We start from the raw sequence: 27,446 nt of genomic DNA, 5'->3' as shown, positions 1-27,446 counted from the left end.
ATAAATTAAATCTCACAACATAGCTGAGTGAGATATAATATTATTAAATACATTTTACAGATAGGTAAATTGAGGGACAAAGAGAAAAGAGACTTCCCAACTATGGGAAAGTCTTCTGCACACACTTATGCATATGAAATAAATTTATTCAAGCACATAAGTGACTCTAAGATTAGTCTCTGGGTCACAAGAAGTCAGTTACTAGAACTCAAGATTCGTAACTCTTAATCCTTTGCTGTAGCCACTATACACAGTGCTGCCTGAAATATGAGCATACATGCCCCATATCTATCCAAGTATGTAGGGCTATGCTTAACTTCAGGCGTGTGAGTAGTCTCATTGACTTCAATAGAATTACTCCCTTGCTTAAAGTTCAGCACATGTTTGAATGCTTTGCTGGACTGGGGTCGCAGTTGCTACACTACAGAGTTGTATGTTCAGTGCAATAATACATTAAACACTTTAGTTGAAACTGCACTGCAAAAAAAAAACAATTGGAAACTGAATATATTATTTTCTATCTAGTGGATAGCTAAAGAAAGTCAAAAGCAGCAATAAGATAAAAAGAAGTTTTAATGAGTATATTTGGTGAGGGTTTTTTTATTATTTTAAAAGCCCCAGTGCTTATTAGCTGATAAAGGTTAGCATTTTTCATTAGCCAAAGGCATTTCAAGGTTTCATGGGATATAACTGCAAAACATTCCAAACAAATGAATATTCTGTTTTAAAAGAATGAGACATTGAGGGTTTTTATAAATTGCAAAGTTTGCTAAACCAATAGCTCTAATTAGACGAAGAAACCCTCTATAGAGGATTTGCATCAGTGGCTGTGCACACGGCGAGTTTTTAAGCATTTACATATCAAATACTGCTGGCAGTATTTTGGCTGCAGTCCAGAGCAGTAGATAGTTTTAATCACATTTGTTCACTTATCCTTGGTGGAATTCTCTTTTAGGGTCTGTTTAGGATTTTCACTTAAACTTGTGCTATTTCTTGTCAGCCGTGGTTTGTTTTATTTATTTATTTTAAATTTGACATCTGAGGCATTGAAATCTCAGAAACTAGATTATGGAGCATCTTCTTTTCCTCTCAGTAGTTTCCTTGGGTTACGTAAGCCTTTATATACATTTACTAGAAAGATAACTTTATTCAGCAATGTGACATTATTAGAAAAGAAGCCTTTCACTCTTCCATGGATGTGGTAGCTTAGCTCTTGTTTTTTTTTTAAAAAAAAGGGAAACAGACAGCAGTTGAATGGGAAGCATTCACTGAAAGTACAGCCAGGTTGATCACCTTGCTGATAAAACATCTTGAGAGTCATATAACACGGTCATTGTTGCAGTGAGCGTTAGCTGCATCTCTTATGATGACTGATCGCTGCCTGGAGCATCAAAACGTAGAAAGCTAATGCTTTGAAATCTGTGCGTATGACTTCCCAGTGCAGATGGCAGTGCTGTTCCTAGAACAGAACTCTGATATCTCAAGAACACTAGTGTGTGAGCTGCCGAAACAATTGTTTTCTTCCATTGTCTTGTTCCTGCACTAAACTTGACTTGAAAGATAAAAACCAAATTTAAAACAACAATGCTGTAGAGGCTGATAGGGTTCCAGTCACCTGGGGTCTTTGGCTTAAAGGTGGCCTCTGTAATAGTATCTATCTTTCTGGTTTTTATAGCATGCCAGTTTTATGAATGACTGCCCTTGTGTGACCTGAAGAAGAGCTCTGTGTAAACTCAAAAGCTTCTCTCTCACCAACAGATGTTGGTCCAATAAAAGATACTGTCTTTGTCTCTCTTGCAGAAATCATCATCATCTCAGAAATATGTCCCATTCTAGTGTCTGTTCTCCTATAGATGGTGAGAGCCCCCAGGTATCTATATATGGCCTTTCCCAGTCCTTGCTTTTCCAGGCTGAAGAGTGCTTTTCATGCTTTGACCTGGTCGTTGGTGAATAAGGGGTTAACCTCACTTGCACATGTAAAGGACTCTAAACTGGCTGCTTGATACAGCAGGCAGAGAAAGCCTTTGGGAAGGTCAGACTCCGCACTCAACGTCAGTGGGCTGAACCCCATACAGGGAAGTTTTCTGCTTACATTCGCTTGTCCCACTGTCTTGCTGTAAACACTGTCCTTCAGAAAAAGACATTGAAAGCCTCTGCATTTTTTCTGAGGGATCATCAGCTTCCACTTACCTAATTCTAGCCTGCATATATACCATGGCAGCCTCAATCTTCTACCCCCGATCCCAACCTGGGAGAGAATCATTCACCATGTTTTTTTCCCCCCAACAGGTGTAGAAAGATCACACCCAGTCTCACATACAGAGAGCTGCCAATTTCCAGAGAGAGGCTGTAGGGGAACTTTCACAGTACTGGCTGGACATTGTACAGAATGGGGGGAGATTTTTAATATTTATTTTCTCCCCGTCTTCAATTACTGCCCATACCCCCTATTTGTCATTTCCTGTAGTCCTCATTGTGGTCTGACACTGACCTCCAAAAACTCAAGAACTAGTCCAAACACCAGGTCCTTGCTCTGTCTGCAATACATGGTCAGGAAGCAAACCCCACAATGTACATGTGTGTTGAGCAAAGCAAAGAATGCTCCTGGATCAGTGCTTGGCTTCCCAGTCTGGCAATGTGCTTTAGGAGTGAGTGGGGGGAGGGGAAGAGAGTGCCAGAGAATAGCCTATGCAAATAGTGAGATCCCCTCGAACTGGAGGAAAGTTAGAGGAACAACAGCTCTTCCTTACCCTAGGCCATTGGCAGGCCTGAAGCATAGCCTTCTCAAATACTGTCAGACATATCTCTTGTAAACCTTTCCCATCTCCTAGTCTCTCTAGCTCTGGGTGTGTGTACGCGTGCGCAAATGGGTAAATATCATTCTCCCCCCTGGAGGACTAGTGCCCATTCCTGTCACAGGTTCTACATTCTGCAGACTTTTTCTTTTCTTTTCTTTTTTCCCCTGGGGTGAAGGTGGGAGGATTCTGACGTTAATCGATTTTAAACATCCCACTTCCTTCCCTGTGCTCAAGACAATTGACTCACTGCTAAGTCCCACAATAATGAGGACATACTGTCTCTTCCATGACTATAGTGTTTCTCTATACCAGTCACCAGGAGGTTATCTGATTTCTGCAGGAGGCGCCCTCATTCCGTGACCCTAGAAATTTGGAGCACTACATCTGTGATGCTCAGACACCTGCTGGTCCATTTTTAAAATTCCTGTGGCTAGCCTCAAACCCAGCATTCCAACATAGTAGCACAGCGTGCTATCTACAGAGTCATTGCAACATGGCAGTTTCAGGTCAGTGCTTTGGTTTAGTTCTCGTAGGAACCCCTCTTTTTGTCTTTGTGAAATATGATAAATATATGAAAAAAAACTCAGAACCAGTATTACAGAAACATTATCAGCAAACCCAACAATCTTCAGTGTGTGAAGAATATTAGCTTTGGCTTGGGGAATTCAGTTGCATCTCCTACATAAATGACTTTCAGGTATTATGATTACTACTCACATCAACTAAGAACCATTAGCAAATAGCTGAATGCTAATGTATGTTAAAAAGAGGAAGAATTGTGCAGCTGTAAAAACAGAAAGCCCTGCAGTTCCACCCCTCTTAATAATAAGAAGAAATGTGATTAGCACAGGAATTAATTTGATTAAATCACTGAAATCGATTACTTTTAAGAAAAACAACATGGGAATCCACAGAACTAATGATCCATTTTTGTTTTAGGGGGCAAATCTTATATCCTCCCATCCCAACACATTCTCTCTCTCTCTCTCTCTCTTTCTCTCTTTGAGAGAGACAAAGAGTCCTGTGGCACCTTATAGACTAACAGACGTATTGGAGCATAAGCTTTCGTGGGTGAATACCCACTTCGTCTTTGAGTGTTCGTATCTGCCTCAACTCCAGGAGGAAGGAGCCACTCTGTGGCCAATAACGTTCTTCCTCTGAAATCAGGGTCTTCTCCCAGCAGCTTTCAGGGTAGCACAACTTTGACATTGACCCTCTAAATGAAATGATAAAATATATACGTTCTCTGTTGCCTTGTGCCTTGTGTAGTAATTGACACCAGTCTAAAGTGGGGTGTAAATTACCATTCTGATCTAGTGTTGACTTTTTATTCACTTTGCATTGGTATATGTGATGCCTGTGTCCAGGGCAACAGATAATTTGTCCTAGGGTTTAAATATAGCAATAATAGAAATGCATTAATATATTTTTACTTGTCCAATTGGAAAGTCTCTCAGAAAAAGACCCCGGAAAATGCTCTTCATTTACATTTTCACAGCGACAAAAAAATAAATAAATACAAAAATTACAGTCAAAGTAAATTATGGGTTGGAGACAGAAACTTCCAACAGACAAAGAAATTGTCAATTGCTGCAGGCATTATCTTTCATTTCAATGAAACAATAAAGACTGCATGCTATGGATGGAGCAGCAGACAAAAATGCAGGGAGTTTTTCACAACCTTAAGGCCAGATTGTGATACTCTTACTCCAGTTTGTTAGCACCTTTTACACCACAATTTATCCCATTACAATAAGATACAACTGCTTGTAAGGGTAACAGAATCTGTCTCTTAATGTTGGAGTTTGTATTTAGCTTGGCAGCTTACCATAGGCAGTGCTTGTCAATGTAATTCGGGATAAATTACAATTCTGTGTCATGAAAATATGAACATTCCCAGTGGATGAACAAGCATAGGACTCCCCAGTGTGAGATTCAGTGTAGTATTCAGATCTTGTAAAATGCCACCTTTTCATTGGCACTCTCAAGGAATGTAAGTGGCAGTGATGAAGCTATCCTAAAGGGCCTGATCTGAAGCCTGTTGAGATCAAGGGAGAGATGCCCATTGTCTTCATTGAATTTGGTCCTTAGAGAGTAACAAAAGGATTATCTAATTACTATGAGGAATAGATTCAAACCAGAAGTCCTGTGTTAAAAAGAGATTAAGAATCTTTAAAAATGTGTAAATCACTTTTGTTAAAATGTTCGTTTAGCCTTGATATCTCTGGTATATCAGAAGCAGGATAACTGTGATTGATGGACTGATTCTCATACCTCTGCTCTCACTGAGTACAAACAGAATGTAAACAATAAAGTCCAGACCATCAGGATAGATTATAGCTATCTCTCCATTTGCTGGATCAGAAAGAAGTCCCTGAGTCAATTTACACTCAGACTATTTATCTAGAACTCCTTTCTTTGTCAGTTGGTCCCTGGAAGATCAGTTGGAACCGTTATATGCAAGCCTCTTCAGGTGGTGGGAGTTCTGTGAAGGTGTTACAACCCGAGTGAATTTATGTAATCACCCCTTATTGTTCTTAGTTCCTGGAGGCCCCTGGCCACACTCCCCCATGGAATTACATACAATTCCTGCCCTACAATGATACATAAAGAGATAGATATAAAGGGTAACAAGAAAACATTCTACAAATACATTAGAAGCAAGAGGAAGACCAAGGACAGGGTAAGGCCCGTTAGTCAATGGGTAGTGGGGGGGGAATAACAGAAAATGTGGAAATGGCAGAAGTGTTAAATGACTTTATTTCTTCAGTTTTCACCAAAAAGTTTAGTAGCAATTGGACATCTAACTTAATGAATGCCAGTGAAAATGAGGTAGGATCAGAGGCTAAAATAGGGAAAAGAACAAGTAAAAATTATTTAGACAAGTTAAATGTTTTCAAGTCACCAGGCCCAGATGAAATACATCCTAGAATACTCAAGGAGCTGACTGAGGAGATATCTGAGCCTTTAGCGATTTTCTTCAAAAAGTCATGGAAGATGGCTGAGAATCCAGAGGACTGGAAAAGGGTAAATATAGTGCCAATCTATAAAAAGGGGAATAAGGACAACTCAGGGAATTACAGACCAGTCAGTTTAACTTCAGTACCTGGAAAGGTAATGAAGCAAATAATTAAGCAATCAATTTGCAGACATCTAGAAGATAATAAGGTGATAAGTAATGGTCAGCATGGATTTGTCAAGAATAAATCATGTCAAACCAACCTAATAGCTTTCTTTGACAGGGTAACAAGCCTTGTGGATGGGGGAAAGCTGTAGATGTGATATATCTTGACATTAGTAAGGCCTTTAATACTGTCTCACATGACCTTTATGTAAACAACCTAGATGGAGCTACTAAAAGGTGGGTGCATAACTGGTTGGAAAACTGTTCCCAGAGAGTAGTTATGGGTGGTTCACAGTCAAGCTGGAAGCGCATTTCAAGTGGGGTCCTGCAGGGATCAGGTCTGGTTCTGTTCAATATCTTCATCAGTGATTTAGATAATGGCATAGAGAGTACACTTATAAAGTTTACGGACGATACCAAGCTGGGAGGGGTTGCAAGTGCTTTTGGAGGATAGGTTTAAAATTCGAAATGATCTGGACAAACTGGAGAAATGGTCTGAAGTAAATAGAATGAAATTCAATAAGGACAAATGTAAAATACTTCATTTAGGAAGGAACAATCAGTGGCATATATACAAAATGGGAAATGACTGCCTGGGAAGGAGTACTGTGGAAAGGGATCTGGGGGTCATAGTGAATCACAAGTGAAATGAGTCAACAGTGTAACGCTGTTGCAAAAAAAGCAAACATCATTCTGGGATGTATTAGCAGGAGTGTTGTAAGCAAGACACAAGAAGTAATTCTTCCACTCTACTCCATGCTGATTAGGCCTCAACTGGAGTATTGTGTCCAGTTCTGGGTGCCACATTTCCGGAAAGATGTGGACAAATTGGAGAAAGTCTAGAAGAGAACAACAAAAATGATTAGAGGTCTAGAAAACTGGACCTATGAGGGAAGATTGAAAAAAGTGGGGGGTTAATCTGGAGAAGAAAAGACTGAGAGGGGATATGATAACAGATTTAAAGTACATAAAAGGTTGTTGCAAGGAGGAGAAAAAAAAATGTTCTCTTTAACCTGTGAGGATAGGACAAGAAGCAGTGGGCTTAAATTCCAGCAAGGGAGGTTTAGATTGGACATTGGGAGGACTGTCAGGGTAGTTAAGCATAGATTAGACTGTCAGGGTAGTTAAGCACTCGAATAAATTGCCTAGGGAGGTTGTGGAATTTCGATCATTGGAGGCCTTTAAGTATAGGTTAGACAAACACCTGTCAGGGTGGTCTAGATAATACTTAGTCCTGCCTTGAATGCCGGGGACTGGACTAGAAGATCTCTCGAGGCCCCTTCTAGTCCTACAATTCTATGATAAACTTAATTCAGTAGGATCTCCCAAAGATATTGTAGGAAATTGCCACATCTGTCATAGGGATGACCTAGGTAATTATGGGCTTGGCAGTCTGATATTGATCAGATAATGGAGATCCTGATATGGGACTCAATTAATAAACAAAATTAAAGTGGAGGGTAATATAATTAATACTAATCAGCATGGGTTTATGGAAAATAAATCCTGTCAAATTAACTTGATATTTTTGATGATATTACAAGTTTGGTTCAAAGAGGTAATAGTATTGAGGTAACATTCTTAGAGTTCTGTAAGGCATTTGACTTGGTATCACATGACATGTTGATTAAAAAACTAGAAAGATATAAATTTGACATGGCACACATTAAGTGGATTAAAAGCTGTCTAACTGATAGGTCTCAAAATGTAATTGTAAATTGGGAACCATCATCGGATGTTTCTAGTGGGGTCCCACCGGGATCAGTTTTAGGCCTGCACTATTTAACATTTTTATTAGCGACCTGGAAGAAAACATGCAATCATCATTGATAAAGTTTGCAGATTACACAAAGTTGAGAGAATTGTAACTAATGAAGAGGACAGGTCGCTGATACAGAGTGATCTGGATCACTTGGTAAACTGGGCACAAGCAAACAATATGTGTCATAATATGGCAAAATGTATATGTATACATCTAAGAACAAAGAATGTTGCCATACTTACATGATGGGAGACTCTATTCTGGGAAGCAGGGACTCTGAAAAAGATTTGGGAGTCAGCCAAAAAAAATTTGGATAATCAGCTGAATATAAGCTCCCAGTGCAATGCTATGGCCAAAAGAGCTAATGCAACTCTTGGATGCATAAACATGGAAATCTTCAGCAGGAGTAGAGAGCTTATTTTACCTCTGTGTTTGGCACTGTTGTGACCTCTGCTGGAATACTGTGTCCATTCTGATGCGCATTCTGATTTATCAGGATGTTGATAAATTTGAGAGGGTTTAGACAAGAGCCACAAGAAAATATTAAAGGACTAAAAACATATCTTATAGTGATAGAGTGAAAGAGCTCAATCTATTTAACTTAACAAATAGAAGGTTAAAGGGTGACTTGATAACTGTTCCCCAGGTAACTACCTGTAGACTGTCTAGCAGAGAAAGGTATAACACGACCCACTGGCTGGAAGTTGAAGGTAGCCTAATTGAGACTGGAAATAAGACGTAAATTTTAATAAGGAGAGTGTTCCAATGGTTAATTAGTGTGCCAAGGGTCATGATGGATTCTCCATCACTGACCATTTTTAAAACAAGATTGGATGTTTTTTCTAAGAGATCTATCTGCTCTAGGAAATATTTTGGGAAAGTCTATGACAGCATGCATCCGATGAAGTGAGCTGTAGCTCACGAAAACTTATGCTCAAATAAATTTTAGTCTCTAAGGTGCCACAAGTACTCCTTTTCTTTTTGCGGATACAGACGAACACGGCTGCTACTCTGAAATCTATGACCTGTGTTATACAGGTCAAGTTAGATTATCACAATGATCCCTTCTGGCCTTAGAGTCTGTGAAATGAATAGATCCTTGTTCCATGTGTAGTCCTGTGAAATCAATAGCACTACTCCCAGAGTAAGGTGTGAGGAAGAATGGCAGAATCTGACTCTCAATGAAGAAAATGAAGTTTTGAGCCAAAAACAGAGGTGCCTGAAATAAAGGGATGCTTTTTGACTACAACACACTGTGTAGTCTTACACTGATTTTTCAAAAGTGCCCAACGTTGGAACTTCTGTTCCCATTGAACTTGATGGTAAAACTCAGCTGATTTCAGTGGGAGCAGTTAGGCCAGTGCTGAGTGCATTTGAAAAGCCTGCCCTAAAAGCACAAAGAAACCACTCACAGAGCAAGGAACTGCTCATTGTGTGCAAAGGAGGCAAGATCTAGCCCTTAGATAGTTGCCTATAATAATTATTCTGGCTTACTTAGTAACTACAGCTTCTTTCTATTTCTGTGTGAATGAGATGTAATTATATCTATTTCAAGCACTTGAAGTGGGAAACTTCCTTCCACATCTTCTGCATCTTTGTATTGTGGTGGGGAGGAGCAGACTCCAACCAAGAAGAACTGCTGAATTTTTAACTATATCTGCAGCTTTGCTTCCTTCTTTCTACCCCTACTCCACACCACAATTCAGAGATTAACTTCATCGGTTTTGACTATATCATATTTTCTTACATCTTCCCTAGCTTGCAAAAGTAAGTAAGGCCAGGAATTAAAGCTGTGGGGGGGGGGGGGGAACAGACAGAAAAAACTTCTATAAATGTGTTTTAAAAAAAAAACAGTTGTGAAAAGAATCTGTACTCAGAATTATAAAACCAAAAATCACAGATTTCCATGTATTGGAAAAAAGAGGACTTTCATTCCAATTAATTTTTGAAAGTATTTTGTCATTTTGCCACAAAAAATATGTGCAACGCAAACATGTAGAGCTTGAACTAGAAAAAACTAGAACATTTTTCCCCAAGAGATTTTTGTTTTAGTCATGGGTCAGCAATGAAAAAACTGTTTGTTTCTCTCTCTATGTTGGTAGGTAATATTCCTGTGTGCACAACAGCTGCTTTCTATTGGAGTAGATAATGTCTGTAATATGTATGTATCAAAGGTATTTCTGTGCTTCTAATCACGATAGTGTCTGTGTACCTTATATACTTTAATAAGTCAAGCCTCAGAACTACCCGGTTTGAAGTAGGAAAGGGGTATGGACAGGCAGGAAAATAGACATAGAGAGGTTAATGCAAAAATTTCCAAACTTGATTTCTGAAACATAGACGCCAAAATCCATACCCAGGCCCCTCAGTAAAAGTGGCTTGATATTCATAAAAAGAAAAGGAGTACTTGTGGCACCTTAGAGACTAACCAATTTATTTGAGCCGATGAAGTGAGCTGTAGCTCACGAAAGCTTATGCTCAAATAAATTGGTTAGTCTCTAAGGTGCCACAAGTACTCCTTTTCTTTTTGCGAATACAGACTAACACGGCTGTTACTCTGAAACTTAATATTCATAGGTGCTGAGCATTCGCAGTTCACCAGTAACTTCAACTGGAGCTGTGAGTGCTCAGCAAGTCTAAAAACAAGGCTGCTTTTATTTCGAGGCAGACTTTAGACACCCAACCTTCAAAATATTCAAATAAGTGACTTGCCCAAGTCACAGAAGAAGTCTGTGGTAGAGCCAAGAATAAAACCCAGATCCCCTAGCTCCCAGTAACGTGTTGGCCAAAAGACCATCTTCCCTCAAGGTGCAAACATTGCAGATCAGTCCAATCGATGTGCTATTCCTCTTTGTTAACAGTAATTTCCCCAGGACAATAAAGTAGATTGTTAGCAGTAGGCAGGTGCCTAACATATTCATCCTAACAAGGGTAGTATTCAGAAGACCTGTGGGGCAGTCAGGGAACCCATACCAATGTTGTTACAAATATTCCTTTAATCATTAATGAAACCCTACACCAAGATGTCAGGAATTTAGTACTCCTGAATGTAATCTAAGAAGCCATTTGGTCTTATTGTTGTAACCTATATTCTCTTTTCACCCTCCCACTCCTTTTGTTTTTCTTATGTCTGTTTGTTATATCACAGCTTTATGTAGATTGTAAGCTCTGTAACTCAGGGATAGGTTCTTCTGTATGTTCTGCAAAGTACAACTAAACTCTGGGCCACTGCAAGTAGTGGTCGTGGTAACAAGGGATAATCATTCTTCTAGTGCTTCTGAAAAGGCCCTGGCATGACCAGTGGCTTTATGCTTAATAATTCCAACCATTCCTCCTCAACAGTTAGCTTAAAACTTCCAATTATCTTCAGACCAATCTGAAAATATCAGTTCCAGTGAGAGACAAGATGGGTGAGATAATATCTCTTATTGGACTAACTTCTGTTAGTGAGAGAGACAAGCTTTCTTTACACAAAACCATGTCACTTGAAAGCTTGTCTCTCTCACCAACAGAAGATGGGTCCAATAAAAGTTATTACCTCACCCACCTTGTCTCTCTAATGGACCAACATGGCTTCAGCAACACTGCATAGTTTCAGTCACAGACAAGTGGATACCATTTAAACAGAAGTGCCCTAAGGCATTGGATAATGTATGATATTGATTTGTCACACTAGTCCCCTTCACTAGTTTAGAGGTAATAGGTGTGAGGCTCTTACTAGTTTCTGGATACTGTTGGCCCTGGCCCAGCTTGCATGCTTCCTTACTGCTATGAAAAGGATCAGTATGTAGACCACTGTCACTTGGTTGAAGCCATTATTCAGATTAAGGTCATGATTCCCAGTTCAGCCAAAGAGAGCAAGATGCAAACCCAAGGAAGGTGACTTGCCTTTGTGCCCCTGACCCCGAGGCTGTGAAAATCTAATCTACCTCTGCCATTAATGGCTCCCAGGGGCTGTTACAGCAGCCAAAGATCAGGCAGGCCTCGCCCTTTCTTTTCTGGCTACTTCCCCTGCACCACCAGCTGGTGGAAGGGGTAGCCAGGTGCCACAATAGCAGCTCTAAGCCATTGAAGATACCTTCTACCCAGGGGGAAGCCTCTGGGGTCCAGTTATAAATGGGAGTTAGAGCAGCTTTGTGCTGCCAGAGTGGTGCAATGTGTCCTAACCAGGTATTAAATCTTTCTTAATACAAAGTTGGCCAAGTGAGGCAGTCTGATATAATTTTCATCCATGTTTTCTGCCATTATGTCCAAAGCTGGCAATCTCTTTTGTGAGTTCCGAATCAGCCAGATACTTACACACATGTATAACTTTAACCATGTGTGTAGTCCCAGTGAAAGTCAGTAGAAACTACACATGTGCTTAAATACCTGGATGAATTACGGCCACATACCCTAGCCCCCACATCTTGTGAAATAACATTTTCCTTTGTCCCTTATCGAAATGTTCTGCAGTGCACTCTTGTTTCTGGTCAGGTTTACAGAGCTAACTGAACCTTTGACCCCCTTCTGGTTTCTCAGATCCAGGGATGAATTCGAAAGAATAGGACTGCTCCTGCTCCTACTGATAACTCTGGCAAAACTCACATTGACTTCACTGGGAGAAGAATTAGACCAAATAGTTTTAGCAACCATTGCCAGAGACATTAGCAAGAGCTAATGCTAGAGGCATCGCATGGTGCTAGCGGCATTACTGCTAGAGAGCACTAGGCAATGCTGTAGTGATTATGACCAGAGGCATCTGAAAATACACCACTAAAGGCACGCTCCTCTATGTGCTGCCTAGGACTTTACCTGCTCTATTTAGCCACAATACTTTTAAAAATATAGGAACCTATGAGATGCTGTGCACTTTCAGCTCCCTTAAAGTGTGGAAGGTAATAATGAGGAGATGGTGCTCACCACCATTGCAAGGTCAGACTCAGAGGACGTGGCTCACAGGAAAGGGAATTAAAAGTTCTGTAATATTTGTGCTGCTAGAGCAAGCATAAGCTTGAATTGGTTGAGCACATAGATCTAAATGTCAAATATCTAGAATATTTTCCAAATTGAAGGTGGGATGTCAAAACTTGAGAAGAGTGATATTTATTTTAAAAAACAAACAAAATGTGTAGGTTAATTCTTACAAAATATTTGATCAGAACCAGAACCAAAATGCCACTAACTTATTCAAGAGATGGAGAAAATGTCAACAGATTTGAGGCTGTTCATTATCGTGAGAACTAAAAATTAGACCGGGAATTACAGACAGTAATCTAAAAAGCAACAACAGCTGAAAACTTTGTGTGGCAGGTCTGGTTTCAGATACGTTTTGAAAAGCACAATTGAAAAGTGAAACATAGATTGGTGGGAAGTTTGTTAAGAAAACAATAGAGGAGTATTGACCAGTGTGGGGTGTTAATTTGTTTGATTTGATTTTATCCTCCAAGCAAATTAAAGTCCAAGCACCTCTAAACTTTGTTATACTTTTGTACATCATCCTTGCATGCCAGCGTTTGCCTAGAAACTCACTCTAAGATGTCAGTCATTGAAACTATTTCATGTGGAAGCATTGCTAAGTAAATTCACTAAATGCCTATTCATCCCAGTAAGATGGAGAACCACTGAAGCAGCAAATGTGAAAATCTGCACAGCTTACTATACAGAAAGCAGTTTTCTGAGGATGCCAAATTGAGACACAGAGTCTGACCCTGGGAGGCATTAAAGCTCACATGAGTGAACATGGAAGGAGGGTCTCAGGCTCCTACAATCTAGCCATTTAGGTTGGTTGATAGACAGATACTCCAATTGGTCTAGACTCAATCAATAGTTAACTTGGTCTTTATTCATCCATTCGGTAATGAACTGTTACCTATGATGATGTGAGAGTTTGTAAATATAAGGTACTTAGATGCTTTACTAGTTCGATAAAGTCCCCAAGTTATTACTACGGATTGCATAATTTTAAAGCATTTTATAGAGGGAACTTGTTTAACTTGGTTTGATATGGCTTATAAAAGTGGAATGTTTCCAAGATGCTGTACCATCTACAACTGTTTTATCTCTGACTTGACCTGTATCAGTTGCATTATAGACCATTGCCAAAAAGGGTCACGTATCTCTTATTTTTAATGTTATGTTTTTGAATGTGAGTCAGTAGCTGAAGATCTATCTATTCATTAGAATTTTCTCAGTTTTCCTAAATATGTTGAAGTAGATAAATAAAGGAGGAAATGTGTTTGCACCTTTGTTGAAGTAATAGTGAACCATCGGAGCAGACTCAAATACATAAATTCTTGTACATTTAGGCTCAAAATTTGAAAACTACTTAGGATTTGGATGCCAAATAACCGATAAACAGAAATTAGCCATCCAAATTCCTTTGTTCCCATTAATTTTATTGGGAATTTGGCATCCAAATTCTAGGTAGTTTCAAATTTTCACATTAAGTCAAGTTAAATAAGTTCCCTGTATAAAAAGCTTTAAAATTGGCATTGAAAATCTCAGTCCTAATCTTTTTATTTATGGGAGAATACTGTGCAAGTGCAGAATTAATGTCTCCCCACAGATTTTACTTTTTCCCCCACACAAAAATTGATCAATGCACCCCTTGCAGGCAGTGGCCGGGGGCGGAGAGGGTTACGTCTGGTTCAGGAGTCAGGAGCAGCTGTGGGAGATGTAAATCACCACCTTCGGGGTGGGGCTGGGCTCTCTCTGTCCCTCTCACTCATTATCGCAGTGTGTCTGGAACCAGGGAGAGGCGAGGCTGGGGACGCCCCTGCTGGTGGCTTTTACTGTGTGCTGGGCTCCAGCTGCTAATCTCAGCTGAAGTGGGGGAAGTTCCCTGCCCCCACACAAAGAGGCCAGGGCTGGGTCAGACCCACCCCCAGGAACCTCCTCCAGCTCCAGGAAGCTCTGCAACCCCCACATTTCCTGCCCCCATCGCTCCCCATCTGCAGTGAGAGGAGTCACTGCATGGGGAGCTGTCCCCTGTCTGCCCAACCTCCATGAATCTGACCACCCCACACCCAGAACTCCCCTGCTGAGCCCCACTCCCTGCTGAGCCCCCTGCACTTGAACCCCCACCCCACTGATCCCCCACCTCCTGCACCTGGATCCCCACTCCACTGAGCCCCAACCAGTTGCACCCAGACACCAAGCCTACCAAACCTCACTCCCACAGCACCCGGTCTTCCCTGCTGAGCCCCCTGCACCCAGATCCCCTTGCCAAGCCCCATACCCCCACACTCAGACCACCCCCACTGAGCTCCAACCACCTTCACCTGGATCCCTCCCCCAGAGTCCCATTCTTCCTGCACCTGGACCCCCCCCCCCCAAAAGCCCCTGTGCATCCAGATACCCGCCCCCCACCCTCCCCGGATCCCACACTAAGCTATCCACACCCAGATTGCCCCACACAGAACCCTTTCACCCTACAGCTGGATCCCCACACACTAAGCCCATCCACACTTGGATCCTGCTAAGCAAAGCCTGCTTGCCTCACACCTGGATCGGGGGTGGGGTGGGGCTGGACATGCATGCAAGACTCTGTGGGGCCTTGGTGAAGGGATGGCATGGGGCGGGGGCGGGAAGAGGTGGGGTGGGGGCTTAGCGGAAGGGATGAAATGTGGGCGGGTTTCAGGGCTGAGCAACCCCTGGGGAAAATTAGGCATGGGCACCTGTGTACAGATCTGATCTGATTGTGTGTGTTCAGAACTTGATCTACTGACTTGGTGACAAAAATCATTGTTACCAACCATGTTTTACTCCTGTGAGTATCACTGAGCTATGATTGTGTGAGTGTGATTGTGATTGTGCTGTGAGTGTGAGCCCAATTCTGTTCCTCTTTATGTGCATCAGCAAAACTGCTTGCTAAATTGACTCTCAGATCCCACATTAAATTTTCAAGACTTGCAGTTTAAAAAAAACAGCATTTTTGGCTCATAAACTGAGCACATTTGAAATAGAAATCACTGAAAAATAATAAGCATGCCTTTCTTTCTATCCAGTAGAACCAGTCTGTAAAGTTCAGCAAAACCAACAAAACACTTTCAGCAACAATGTCCTTTGTAGAGGAAAGGTCTGCATTAAAAATAGTGTTACCATAATAATATCTTAAAACTATGCCTTGAAGAGTCCAAAGGGTCTCAAAATAAGAAACAATAAACATAAATAACTCCGTAGAAGACAGATTTCTCTATCTGATTTGCACATTTTTTGTTGTTTCTTTCACAGGACAAATGATCAGCTAGTAGCGTTCCTGTCCAGGTATCGCGGTATGAACTTCTTGAAGTCGCATGGGAGGGACAATGCAAGGTAACATGACTTTTCTTAAGTTTGTTTTGGCAGTGACAAAAAAGTTAGACAGCATGGTTACTCCCAGTATGTCTGGATGAAGGAGTCCTGAGTTCAGGAGACTCGCACCATGAAAATGAAACCGTGTCTTGGGAATAGTTGTCTCTCACTCTTGCATGGCTGCTCCTGCATGTTATCTACAGAAGAGCTTTAGTGTAGAGAAAGGCTTAGAATAGATTGATGCTTACTCCACACTCCTAGGTAGAGGTGGGTTGCTGAATCAGAAGGTGGGGAGCTGAACACAAGAGATTTTCTTTTGTTCTCAGTTTTCTCAAACAGCCTAAGCAGTTTTACAAGTGCAAATGAGCATTTTCCAACTCATTTCTGTGTGCAGCAAAAATTCTGTGTTGTGGTGTTCTATCTGTGTTGGTCCCACGATATTAGAGAGACAGGGTGGGTGACATTAAGAGCTCTGTGGAAGCTCAAAAACTTGTGTTTCTTACCAACTGCAGTTAGTCCAATAAAAGACCCTCATCCACCTTATTTCTGTAGCAAAAATTGGTAGAAGTAGTGTAGAAGTCACACACCATGTGGAATTCCATGGCAGGGTCCTATCAAAATCAAGCCTTAATCTTAGAGTAAGACTTTAAGAAACAATAATAAAACTTTGCATTTATGAGATGTCTTTTCCTCAAAGGTCTCAAAATACTGTGTAAAGATGGATATTATTATTTCCATGTCATAGATTATTGAATCCCTTCAATTCCTTATGTGTATAATTACCCCCATCTGTATGTTGTATCTTAATTTAGACCCCAATCTTGCAACTGGTTCCATTAGCACAGACCCCAGAGACTGTGTGAAGATTCATTAACTTCAGTCTTGTAGATTTGCTTGCAGGTTTAAGCAAGCTAAATCTCCAGGTCTGGGTCTTCCTCTGTGTCCTGTAAGATGCCTGCCACATCTTTGGTTATGGTACAGAAAATAAATAATAAGAGAGCAAGCAATACATCCAGGGTCACAGAGCCAGCCAGTGGGCGAGTCAGGAATATAAACCAATCCCTTGACTGCCAACTTGCTATTGCTGTAGACTGACAGCCTCCCTTTTGTCCTTATTTAGATGAATTCTTCACAGCGTTATCATTCTAGTAGTGTTGTGTATGCAGGGATTGTATTGCATTTGGTACCAAAATATATTTGAGAGGGAGTTATATAAAAACAAGTCAAAAATATAAATAGCTTTCAGATCATATTCTCGGGTTTGGAAATACAGCTCTTCAGTGTGATTGACAGGCTTGGCTCTAGCTGGCAGTACAGTTAAATTGGAAAAGCAATGGAAAAGGTTAGGGAGATGCATTCCGTCGCTTTAGCTTTTCTTCTATTCTGGTGCACCTGATTATCTCCAAACATTGCAGCTAGCTAACTAAAATAACTAATGAATTATGACATTCATGCATAAAGCTGGGATTAAGATGCCAACCTCAGCTGGGACTAGAACAATTTAGATCAATTAAATGCACTAATTTGTTATTAATTTAATAATAAAATGTGCTAATATGCCACTCGTCCTCTCAGAAGAATAATATCCCATTTTATTAGTTCAGCTGTTTCTTTTGAATGTGTAAATATGTAAATGCCTATTTGACTCCTGACATGGTGGTATTAATGTTGCAGTTCATCGCTAGACATGGAAGGTCTTTGACTGCGCAATCTCACCTGCACAGAGGAAATAAGTATAGGCAATGCTTGAGGTCCTTTTGCCTTCTGATGGAACAGCTGAAAACAACATATAACAGGAGCAGGTGTAGCATTGGCACCTGGACATTTGCATTATGAGCTTCAGGCTGACTCAGATGTAGCATCAAAACAAAACATAATCTCAGAAAATGAAAATTATTTCCCCGCTCTATTCGGCTGGGCACTGGGCAAATGCACAGTGAGAGGAATCCTCCCGCATCAGACATCAGTGTGGAGGACTGGAAGATCTTTGCGGCTGCAAAACACTGGCCCTTGTTTGGCTCTGTCCATACCATCGCCTGCATGCTGAGATCATGCATCCCCCAAACAGCCCTCATTCTGGCCCCACTCCTTGGGTACCAGAATCCCACTAGTTCCATTACAGTGAAACCTCTATGGATGTGGGAAAGATTTGCCCCTATGGTATGTGAATTATGACAGTCTTTGGGCCTGATTCTTTGTTGTCTTGTACCTTGTGTTGTCATTGTAGCCCATATAGGGGGTGATATGACCATGAGGTTAGTGGGATTCAAAAAGAGAATTAGACTTTACATGAATAACAAGGATAGGCAGAGTTATAATAGTAAATATTTAAAACAATAAAAAAGAGCTTTGGAAAGGCTATAAACCTTCCAGCTTCAGGGGGTAAGTCAAACTCATAATTATTGGGGGTTGGAAGAAACTTCCCTTTGTGACCTTATCCCATAACTAGCTACTGCAGGGTTTTTTCCTCTGAAGCAGCTGATGTTGGCCATTGTACGAGCCAGGATACTGCACTGAATGGGCCACTGGTCTGATCTACAGTGGCAATTCCTATGGTCCTAGGTGTTTTCGTCAAAATATGAAGAACCATTCATACAAGAGTGCAGTATTTAAAACAAAATTAGAGCAAAGTATAATCCCTAAGACTACCTTTTTGAATTCATGGGTGAATAACTGCTTCTAAACAATAAGTTTTTCAACTGCCTAAATCTTCTTTGTAAACAACTACCTACACTCTGAATTTAAAGTTACCATAGTCTGGTTTGTACAATGGAGAGGAGGGAGAGAGAGATTAAAAAATACATCTTAAAACTGAAATGCTTATACCTCTCAATTGCAACGTAGTTTGTATTCAAGCCATGTAGACAATCAGTACATGTTTTACTGCCAAATATGGATAGAAACCAGGCTTCCTTTTATAGAATGAAGTTTTCTTTTAGTTATGCCAAAGTCATTAAAAAGTACATCACTCTGATTTTCCTTTAGTGACTTCAGAAAAGAAATGAAGGTGGAAATGTCTCCTTAACTCAGCAGGGGAAGCATTATTTTCTTAGAGAACTGGATGTATGAAATGAAATTACATACATTGGCTAGAGTTGTTACATCGCACTTAGTGGGCAACACTTACCTTTTCTTCTCTTTTCAGCATCTTATACTATTAAAAGCAGAAGAATAACTCCCATAGTTCTATAAGCTATTACAACTTGGCTCACCCAGAAGATATTTTTGACAGGAGCGGCACCTGGCTGGTGTATTATAAAATACAAAGACAGTCAAATGTGACATCTTCACTGACAGTCAGGAAAAGACATTTTTTTAGAAACCCTGCCACAATAGTCATTTGGGGAACAGTGTAAACATGCTGTGATTGTTGGATGCTGTTAAATCTTAAGGGAATTGGAAGCTCACAGGCAGAATGGAAAGAGTTCAGAAAAGTTCCATTAATTTTTTTCTGTATTGTTTTATCGTTTTCTTTTTGTTTTGGATGTTTCCCCTCCCTCTTGTGTCACATAACCCCATCTATGGTCTTGACTTCTAGAAAACAGACAGACATCCACTCTAGAGCCGCTTAGTAGACATATCTTTATGGTTTTCAGCATCCAGCAGTAGGAGCCAATCTTATTCTCACTGGCAACCTTAACGAACTATGGTTCATCCATGTAATACCTGGCACTACTAAGTACTGTACATAAAGTGCAATTTACTGTGCCTGATGCCAAAATGTTTTTAACCACTTAGCTGCCAGAAGCCTGTACATTCTTAATAGTTCTGAGGTATGAAAGTATTTGTTCAATGGCTTACTTAGCTAAAATTTCACACTGCACACATTTCAGTACTGTATCATCCTGAAATACCTTGACGAGAAAGGTCTATTCATTGCCAGAAACATAGTCCAGTATTTGTGGACACAGTATATCAGCTGAAGTAGTAACACTCTTCTTGGTATGCAAAGCAAGTGCATTTACAATTTTTATACCTTACAGCTAACTTTCAGATACTCCCCATTGCTTCATAATCAGTGCTAGAGGTGACATAAAAACTGCTTGTACTTGGCAATTTGCCTTCTCCTAGCTTTTTCATTTTACTCTGTTTAGAAGATGGTGATCAGAAGAGCCCAGTACTAAGGAAAACAAAATAGGCTGAAAGTGTGGGAAAAAATAAAGTAAGATCAGCTCAGATGGCCTCATAGGAAAATAGCCTGGGATTGTTTTTAGCAATGTGTTGAATAAATTTGGCTTGTGAGTACAGGAACAGTATCAGTCACCAGCCCAGATAGGTGACGTGATTTTAAGTCCTCCTAGAAAATATTTTGTTGTGCACAGAGAAGAAGGGAAAAGAAGAATTATTGGTTGAGAGAAAGCAAAAAGATTACATGAAATCTTTTGTGCCTACTACTTAACAACTAGCTGCTGATTTCATTTTTAATTGTATAAACAAATAATATTTTGTGTTTCCATAGTGTCTTTTCACTCAGCAACCTGAAAGCACTGTATAAAATAACTGAGTCCAGCAAATATCATTATCCCCATTTTACCCACAGGTAAACCAAGAGCTTGGTGCATGGTGAGTTTGTGTGTGACAAGCTAGAGTGTGAATCTACATCAAAGAGCATAGTAGAACTTCTAGTGCACTATAGCCATAAGTGCTGACTCTGCGGTGCACCCACGGGAAAAAAACAGTAGGTGTACCACTGGGCAGCTCCACGGATCAGTGCCTTCCCCCACCCCCAGTACCTCCCGCCGCACCTCCCACCCACCAAAGGCCCCACCAATCAGCTCTTCCCCCTCCCTCCCAGCGCCTCCCACCCGCTGATCCACGGCATGCAGGAGGAGGGGGAAGAGCGGGGGCAGGAAGAGGCAGGGCAGGGGTGAGGGTTTGGAGGAACGGGTGGAGTGGGGGTGGGGCCTGGGGCAGAGTGGAGGTTGAACACCCCCCAGCAATTAGGTAAGTCGGTGCCTATGAAAAAAGCAGGGTCCACACAGCAAGTTAGTTCGTGGTGATCTGATGCTATGGATTCAGACCCTGGCTTGCCGTGTACTAAATCCCCGTGTAGACAAGCCCTACATCACAGGAAGGTTAATAGCCTGATTTTGGAGCTCTGGGTGCTCAACACCTCTGAAAATCAGTGAAGAAGTGACTTGCCCAGAGTCTCACATTGAGTCATTTGGAGAGCTGTGAATGTCACCCACATGTCCTTATTCCCTTTCCTCTGTTCCAGTCATTTGCTGTGCAGATACCAAGATGATGAGCACAATATAAATACCTAGATAAACATGAAAAATAGTCTGGCGCTGGGTGGATGTATGAATACTATCTACACAACACTTTTTTCTTCAAATTTTCTATCAGAGCGACCACCAGTTGTGCTCCATCAGTGAAGCTAGTGTAGACGGGGCTATCTATGTTGCATAGCTAGATGACACGGTGCCTAAAACTGCCCTCTCTGTAATCTAACGCTCCCAACTTGGCTACTGCTCGTGGCGCTGCACTGCTGAGAAAGGTTGTAGGGTGGGGGAGAACACTAATATAGAGAAGGCCATGTAGTGGCGATTAGGTACATAACAACCATTCGTATTTGATGTTATTTGACCTGTCTCTGTGGTAAAGTCACAGTGCACTACATAAGCTTCATTAATAGCTGATTTTGTCCTTTCAGTGTTGTTTATTTTGGGGGACAGAATGCTAAACATTCACATTGTGTGCTTTTTAAGATTGAGAGCGAGTTCTTACATTTTTATTCTTGTAACCTTTGCTGTTGTGTTTTTGAAAACATCTCATTAGTGAAGAATGGTGGAGAAAAGGCCACAAGACAAGAAAGACTTGGAATGTTCCTCTAAGGCCATGTATACAGAAGGGAATTTTAAGAATCCATGCTACTACTAGTCCAGCTGCACCGGTGCAAGCTCTGGTAGAAGCCATTGTACAAAAAAAGTTCTGGCAGTTCCCAGTGTTTAAAAACATGCCTCTGAGGATTCTTTTCTTTGAGTGAAAGAAGGCTCTGTTCCCTTACCTGCAACCCTAAAATGTTGAGGAGCTGTGAGAACTTCCAAGAACTTCTTGCCTTTGAAAGTTTAATTGCAAGAAAATGGAAAATAAGATCTTTCAAAAATAGTGCAAGCTAAATCATTAGAAAAGGTGGAGAAGGAGGAGACTTTAGAAGACTTTCTCCTAGCCAATATTTAAGGATGGGATGTGAGAGCAGAATTAAGGTTATATATATATATATATATATATTGGGTGAATATATTGGGCAAATTCTAAGTGTATAAAAGAGGCAGGAAAAAGAAAGTAAGACTTTTACTGTACAGTTGGACAAATTCAAATAAAACCGTACAGATCCCTTATAAGGAATGGACTAAAGGTGTGTCTTGGTGAACCCTCGATAACATTCATTACAGGGTATTCTAAGCTCTGTGGATATTTTATTACAGTAAAGATGTCATTAATTGAGATGGGTCATGTGGATCATATTATTTTCTCGAGTAGGGAATATGTTTGGTACTTTGAAGAAACAAATCAAAAACTGTGCATTACCTTGCAGTTTTTGCCTTTAATTAATGAAAATGAGCTAAACCTTAGGTGTCCTGACTTTTGTAGCACTGGACCAAATGTCTGCCCAAAACCTGTTTGCTCAATAAACTTGAAACCATTTGGCATGAACCATGGCATAAACCATGGCAAACGTGGTTAGAAAATACTCCCAAAAATCTGTTAGTTTTCTTTTCTTTTAACTATCAGTGCCAACCTGTTTAATTTGAAAAGTGCTTCATACTTGGATGCCATGCATTATTATGATTGATGTCAGGACATAATTAATATTTAATCTCTAATCATTAAAGCAGATTTCATTTTCTCTCGTGTTGTTTTAAACGTGCATATTTATCATTGTTTGATTTTTCCCTTTACTTAATCCAATTATAGCAGCTGTGTCAAAATGATAATTAACATCACAGTTGGTATTACCCTCTTTGTCAAGTTTGAGTAGAATGTTTTCAGGAGGAGGCTATCTTTGCTTTTTTATTTTGTTTGGTTCTAAGTTTTCTTCAAACTTGTATTTAAAGTCTCATCAAAATTAGCGGGTAAAGCAAAATTAGGTTTTTCTAAATGTCTATTAATTGCAGAAATAATTAATTTCCTGTCAGTGCACCCCCCACCCAAAAGAGGTGTCAAGGAGACATATTGATATTTTGAAAAAAACTTTCTCACTGGAGAAACTTTTAACTGTATCTCATTTAAAACATAAATCCATGAGCCTTTCACATATTTTCCATAAATATTTTTATGTTTCTTAATTCCCTAACTCTGCCCTGGCAGCATCAAACACTATATATTGTTCCCTTACTTCTCTAAGATTCTATTTTTCTGAACTATTACCCAATCACTTTTCTCTTATACAATTTATCTAACTTATTATCCGTTATTATCCATTTCTAATTTATTCCTTTGAGAAATCAGAGCTGTAGTATAATAACATTGGGTGGTGTGCAGGGCTGGATATTTCCAATAGGCACAGTAGGTGCGGGGGAAATCTGTGTGTGTTGGGCACTGGGCAGTTGTGGTGATGGAGCTGTGCCGCGGGGTGCCTAAAAGTAAAAGTGGCAGGATCCGTGTGGCAGTTTGGAGTGCTAAGCCGCGTTTACAGCACCCATTTGGCAGATTCTGTGTTTGTTAGGGCCCTGTGTAATCGATATGCAGATTTTAAAGTGCTTTGGGGCTTTTTTTCACTCTTACAGAGTATCCCAAGAATTGGATCTCAAAGAGTATTTTCAACATGTTTCTCATGCATAAAACACTGGTTGCTCACCTACATGAAATGTTCTTCTGGGAAAAAATTCCCAGCACATGAAAAATCAATAGGAATTGCGGCAACAGGTGTTTATTGCTACATCCCTAGTTATCAGGCTCCTTTTGTGTATGCGTGATCAGTATTCTTAAAATTGAAGGGTGAAATCCTGGCCCCACTGAAAACAATGTCAAAGTTCCAATTGACTTCAGTGAAGCCAAGACTTCATCCTAAAAGTTATTCATGGCATGGACTATGTAGATGGGGGTCTAGCACATTGAGGAAGCTACTGGAAAACAAATAATAAATAATAATAATTTTAAAAAGAGATTTTTTTTCCTGTGTTGGTATTTGTCTTCCAAGTGTTATTACAATTCACAATTCTACCAGTTTTTGTTTGTTCGCTTATTTTTAGTTTTGAGTTTGCATATGAAATATCCCCAATCTCACTGTCAAAAATTCATGGGAGAGATAAATTCTATACCAGCTATATAATTTTGTTTGATGTTTGTGCTATTGTCATTAAAGCACAAGGGACTGAGATGGCTAGGATTGTACTGTGTTTGTAATATCTCCTTCAGACCACAGGAATTAAAGCAAGATAAGAAATAATTTCATTTTGCCCTTGCAAGGACTGTCATCAAGATGTTTCAGTTTTAACACAGTGTAAAATGGGTTACATTTTGATGTTTTTCCCCCATCTTTTTTTATCTGTACTCAGAGTTTTTTCATGTTCTTTTGAAACAGCAGGGTATTCTGAATTCTGTACTTTTTTCACACCCAGTTGCCTATCATACCAGGAGGAACTCTGCCTAATCTTGACAGACTTAAGTAGGTGCTATTTCTTTTTGACACTGTTCCCCTCTCTACCTTGTACTCCATTTATTGTGAAATAATAGGGGCGGGGGGAAGTTAAGTCTAAAGGCTTTCAATACTACAAAAAAGCATCTTGGGGAGTGTATTGCAAGATTGTGTATATGAAAGCAGGTGTGATTCTTCGAGTATATGTCCCTATGGGTGCTCCACCATAGAATATGCGCGCACCTGTGCACTCTTGACTGAAGACTGTAAAACAGAGTCCGTGGGCCTGGGCCTGCTCAGAGCAGCTCCTCAGGCTCCTGTACAAGAACATATAGAGAGTTACGGACCTGCCGCCACTCAGTTCCTTCTCAGTTGCCAGCAGCTTGAGATGGAGCACTCAGTGGTTTGAGCCTTGGCCTGCTAAACCCAGGGTTGTGAGTTCAATACTTGAGGGGGCCACTTAGGGATCCAGGGCAAAAATTGGGGATTGGCCCTGCTTTGAGCAGGGGGTTGGACTAGATGACCTCCTGAGGTCCCTTCCAACCCTGAGATTCTATGATGATGAAGTGGTGTCAACTGTTCTACAGCTTACTACCGATTCTCACTTACTGTGAATTTTTCTTTTTCAGAGTTTGTCAATGAGCTCAGTCAGATTACACCTGGCAGCTCTCATGGCCTTCCGCTCACTCACTGAGGGCTTCTCAGTTTTTGTCCATCTACCATGACCCGATTCATCAAGGGTTTACATAATGTTTCCCCCTGTACAGAACCCTGCTCCTGCATGCAACCTTAATTTCATTCTCAGTGCCTTAAAGAAACCTCCACTGAAGCAGTGGCTTACCTGTTCTCTCCTCCATCTCTCCCTCAGGACCTCATTCTTTATAAAGCTATCACTTCAGCTAGATAAATGGCAGAATTCGGTGTGCTCATGGCAGACTCATTGTTCACTACCTTCTACAGGGATATGGTCACATTATGTCCCCAGCGTCATTTCCTGTCTAAGGTTTTTTCAGAATACCACATTAATCAGGAAATCCATCCATCAATGTTCTGTCCAGTGCTTCATGCCTCCAGAGAGGAATCTAGCCTACACACACCTACATGTCCGAAGGGCTCTTGACCTCTATTTAAACAGATCCACGGCCTTCAGTATCTCTCCCAAACTCTTCGTATCCTTTGCTGAAAGGGTGAAAGGCAGCCCATTTCCATGCAAAGACTGTCACAGTGGGTCTTGGGTTTCATCTTAAAATGCTATGAGACTGCAAAAATATAGCCTCCTCATACAGTAACAGCATGCACCACTAGGGCTTAGTCCACATCTATAGCCTTTCCAAAAGATGTTCATATAGCAGTAATCTGCAGGCCTGCAACTTGGTTTTCTATCTATACGTTTGCAAAGCATTACACTATCTCACCTGCTTTCAGAGCTGACACGACATTTGGTGACTTAGTCCTCCGATCTGCCTTGGATTTGCCTCCTCTGTACCTACCTCCACATTGAGTTAGTGCTTGGGAGTCTCCTATCCAGGAGCATCCATAGGGACGTAAAACCAAAGAAGGAGAGGTTACTTACCTATACAGTAACTTGAGTTCTTCCAGTTTTGCCCCTACGAGTGCTCCACCTCCCTCCCTCCTATCCATCTGCTGCAGAGTCTCTGGCTTTGCAGCTGATCAGGAACTGAGTGGTGGCAGGTCCATGCCTCCCTATGTGCCCTTGTCTGGGAGCACGGAGAGCTGCTCTGGGCAGGCATGGGCCTGCAGACACTGCTTTACAGTCTCCGTTTGGGAGTGCACAGGCATGCGCCCGTCTTGTGTGGAGCACCCGTAGGGACAAAACATCTCAAAGAACCCAAGGTACTATACAGGGAAATAACTCCTCCTTTTATTTGACATCATTTGGCACAAAGAGGAAACTAAAATTGAATGAATTATTGGCAATTTCAGATTTTCAAAATACATATAATCCATGTTAGAGCTGCACTATTTGTAGGAAACAATGGATGAAATCGCAGCCCCATTGAAGACCATGGGAGTGTTGCCATTGACTTCAAGAGAGCCAGCTTTTCACTTGGTATTCAGTGTGTGTAGCCTCTCTTTCTGCACATATTTAGATTTTTATACACTTGCATATTGTACTAGATTACTCAATGAGTGGTTTATTCAGATATATTTCAACCTAGAGATTTCTCGCAAACTCTTTGCTGTACTAGTTGCGTGAGTATTTGCAATTTGCTATGCGTGCTCTGCAATTGGTGAGCTACACAACAAGGTATTATTTTTGCTTCCTCACTGGACAATTCCCACCAAGAGTTTTCAAGATGGCTGCATAAATATTTCTGGCGGACAGACTCATGCGTATACCTGATCATACAAATATTTGCCCCACTTTCTCACCAAAATTAGTTGGCATCTACAGGTGTTTGTCAAAAGTAAATAGCGGGCTGTGGATATAGTCAAAGCAGATATGTGGTTTTGTTCAAACAGATGTTCACAAATACTTTTTTGTGGTATTATCTTAGCTCCTAGCACTACAGGTTTGACACTGGCTTTTTGCTTGTGATGAGTTGTTTCTCCAATGCATCTTTAAATTTTTGTTCACAGTGGTTAGTGTCATGTAGTAAATAATGGTAACAAGGGGTCAGTAGGTGTGCAACACATCTGAATAACTGTGAAGTCTCAGCAGCAAGCCTTTTAGGCAAGAAGCCAGAAACAGGAAATATTTTCGAAAAGGAAACTGGCTCTCAGCTTAAAAAACATATCTCTCTGAGCCAAGGACCTTTTTGTGATAAAACCTACTGGTCAAGTTTTAATATCTGACAACTTCCTATGTCAGCAGAAAAGCTTTGTTCATAGACTTTGAAAATACGTAAAATAGGAACCTTCTTTATTTAATATATTGCAAAA

General features: G+C 40.7%; 1 protein-coding gene across 1 annotated transcript in view; it reads left to right on the top strand.

The window, feature by feature from the left end:
• XYLT1 (xylosyltransferase 1) overlaps positions 1–27,446 on the top strand; it is a 320,557-nt gene that overhangs the window by 240,930 nt on the left and 52,181 nt on the right. The window contains exon 6 of the mRNA XM_073362329.1: positions 15,899–15,979. Coding sequence (XP_073218430.1) covers positions 15,899–15,979 — 81 coding nt within the window. The remainder of the gene's footprint in view (positions 1–15,898; positions 15,980–27,446) is intronic.

The sequence above is a fragment of the Lepidochelys kempii genome, chromosome 10 (assembly GCF_965140265.1).
Source record: "Lepidochelys kempii isolate rLepKem1 chromosome 10, rLepKem1.hap2, whole genome shotgun sequence".
Lineage (NCBI taxonomy): Eukaryota > Metazoa > Chordata > Testudines > Cheloniidae > Lepidochelys > Lepidochelys kempii.
The sequence above is the reverse complement of the archived record's forward strand: the minus strand, read 5'-3'. Positions and strand labels throughout refer to the sequence as shown.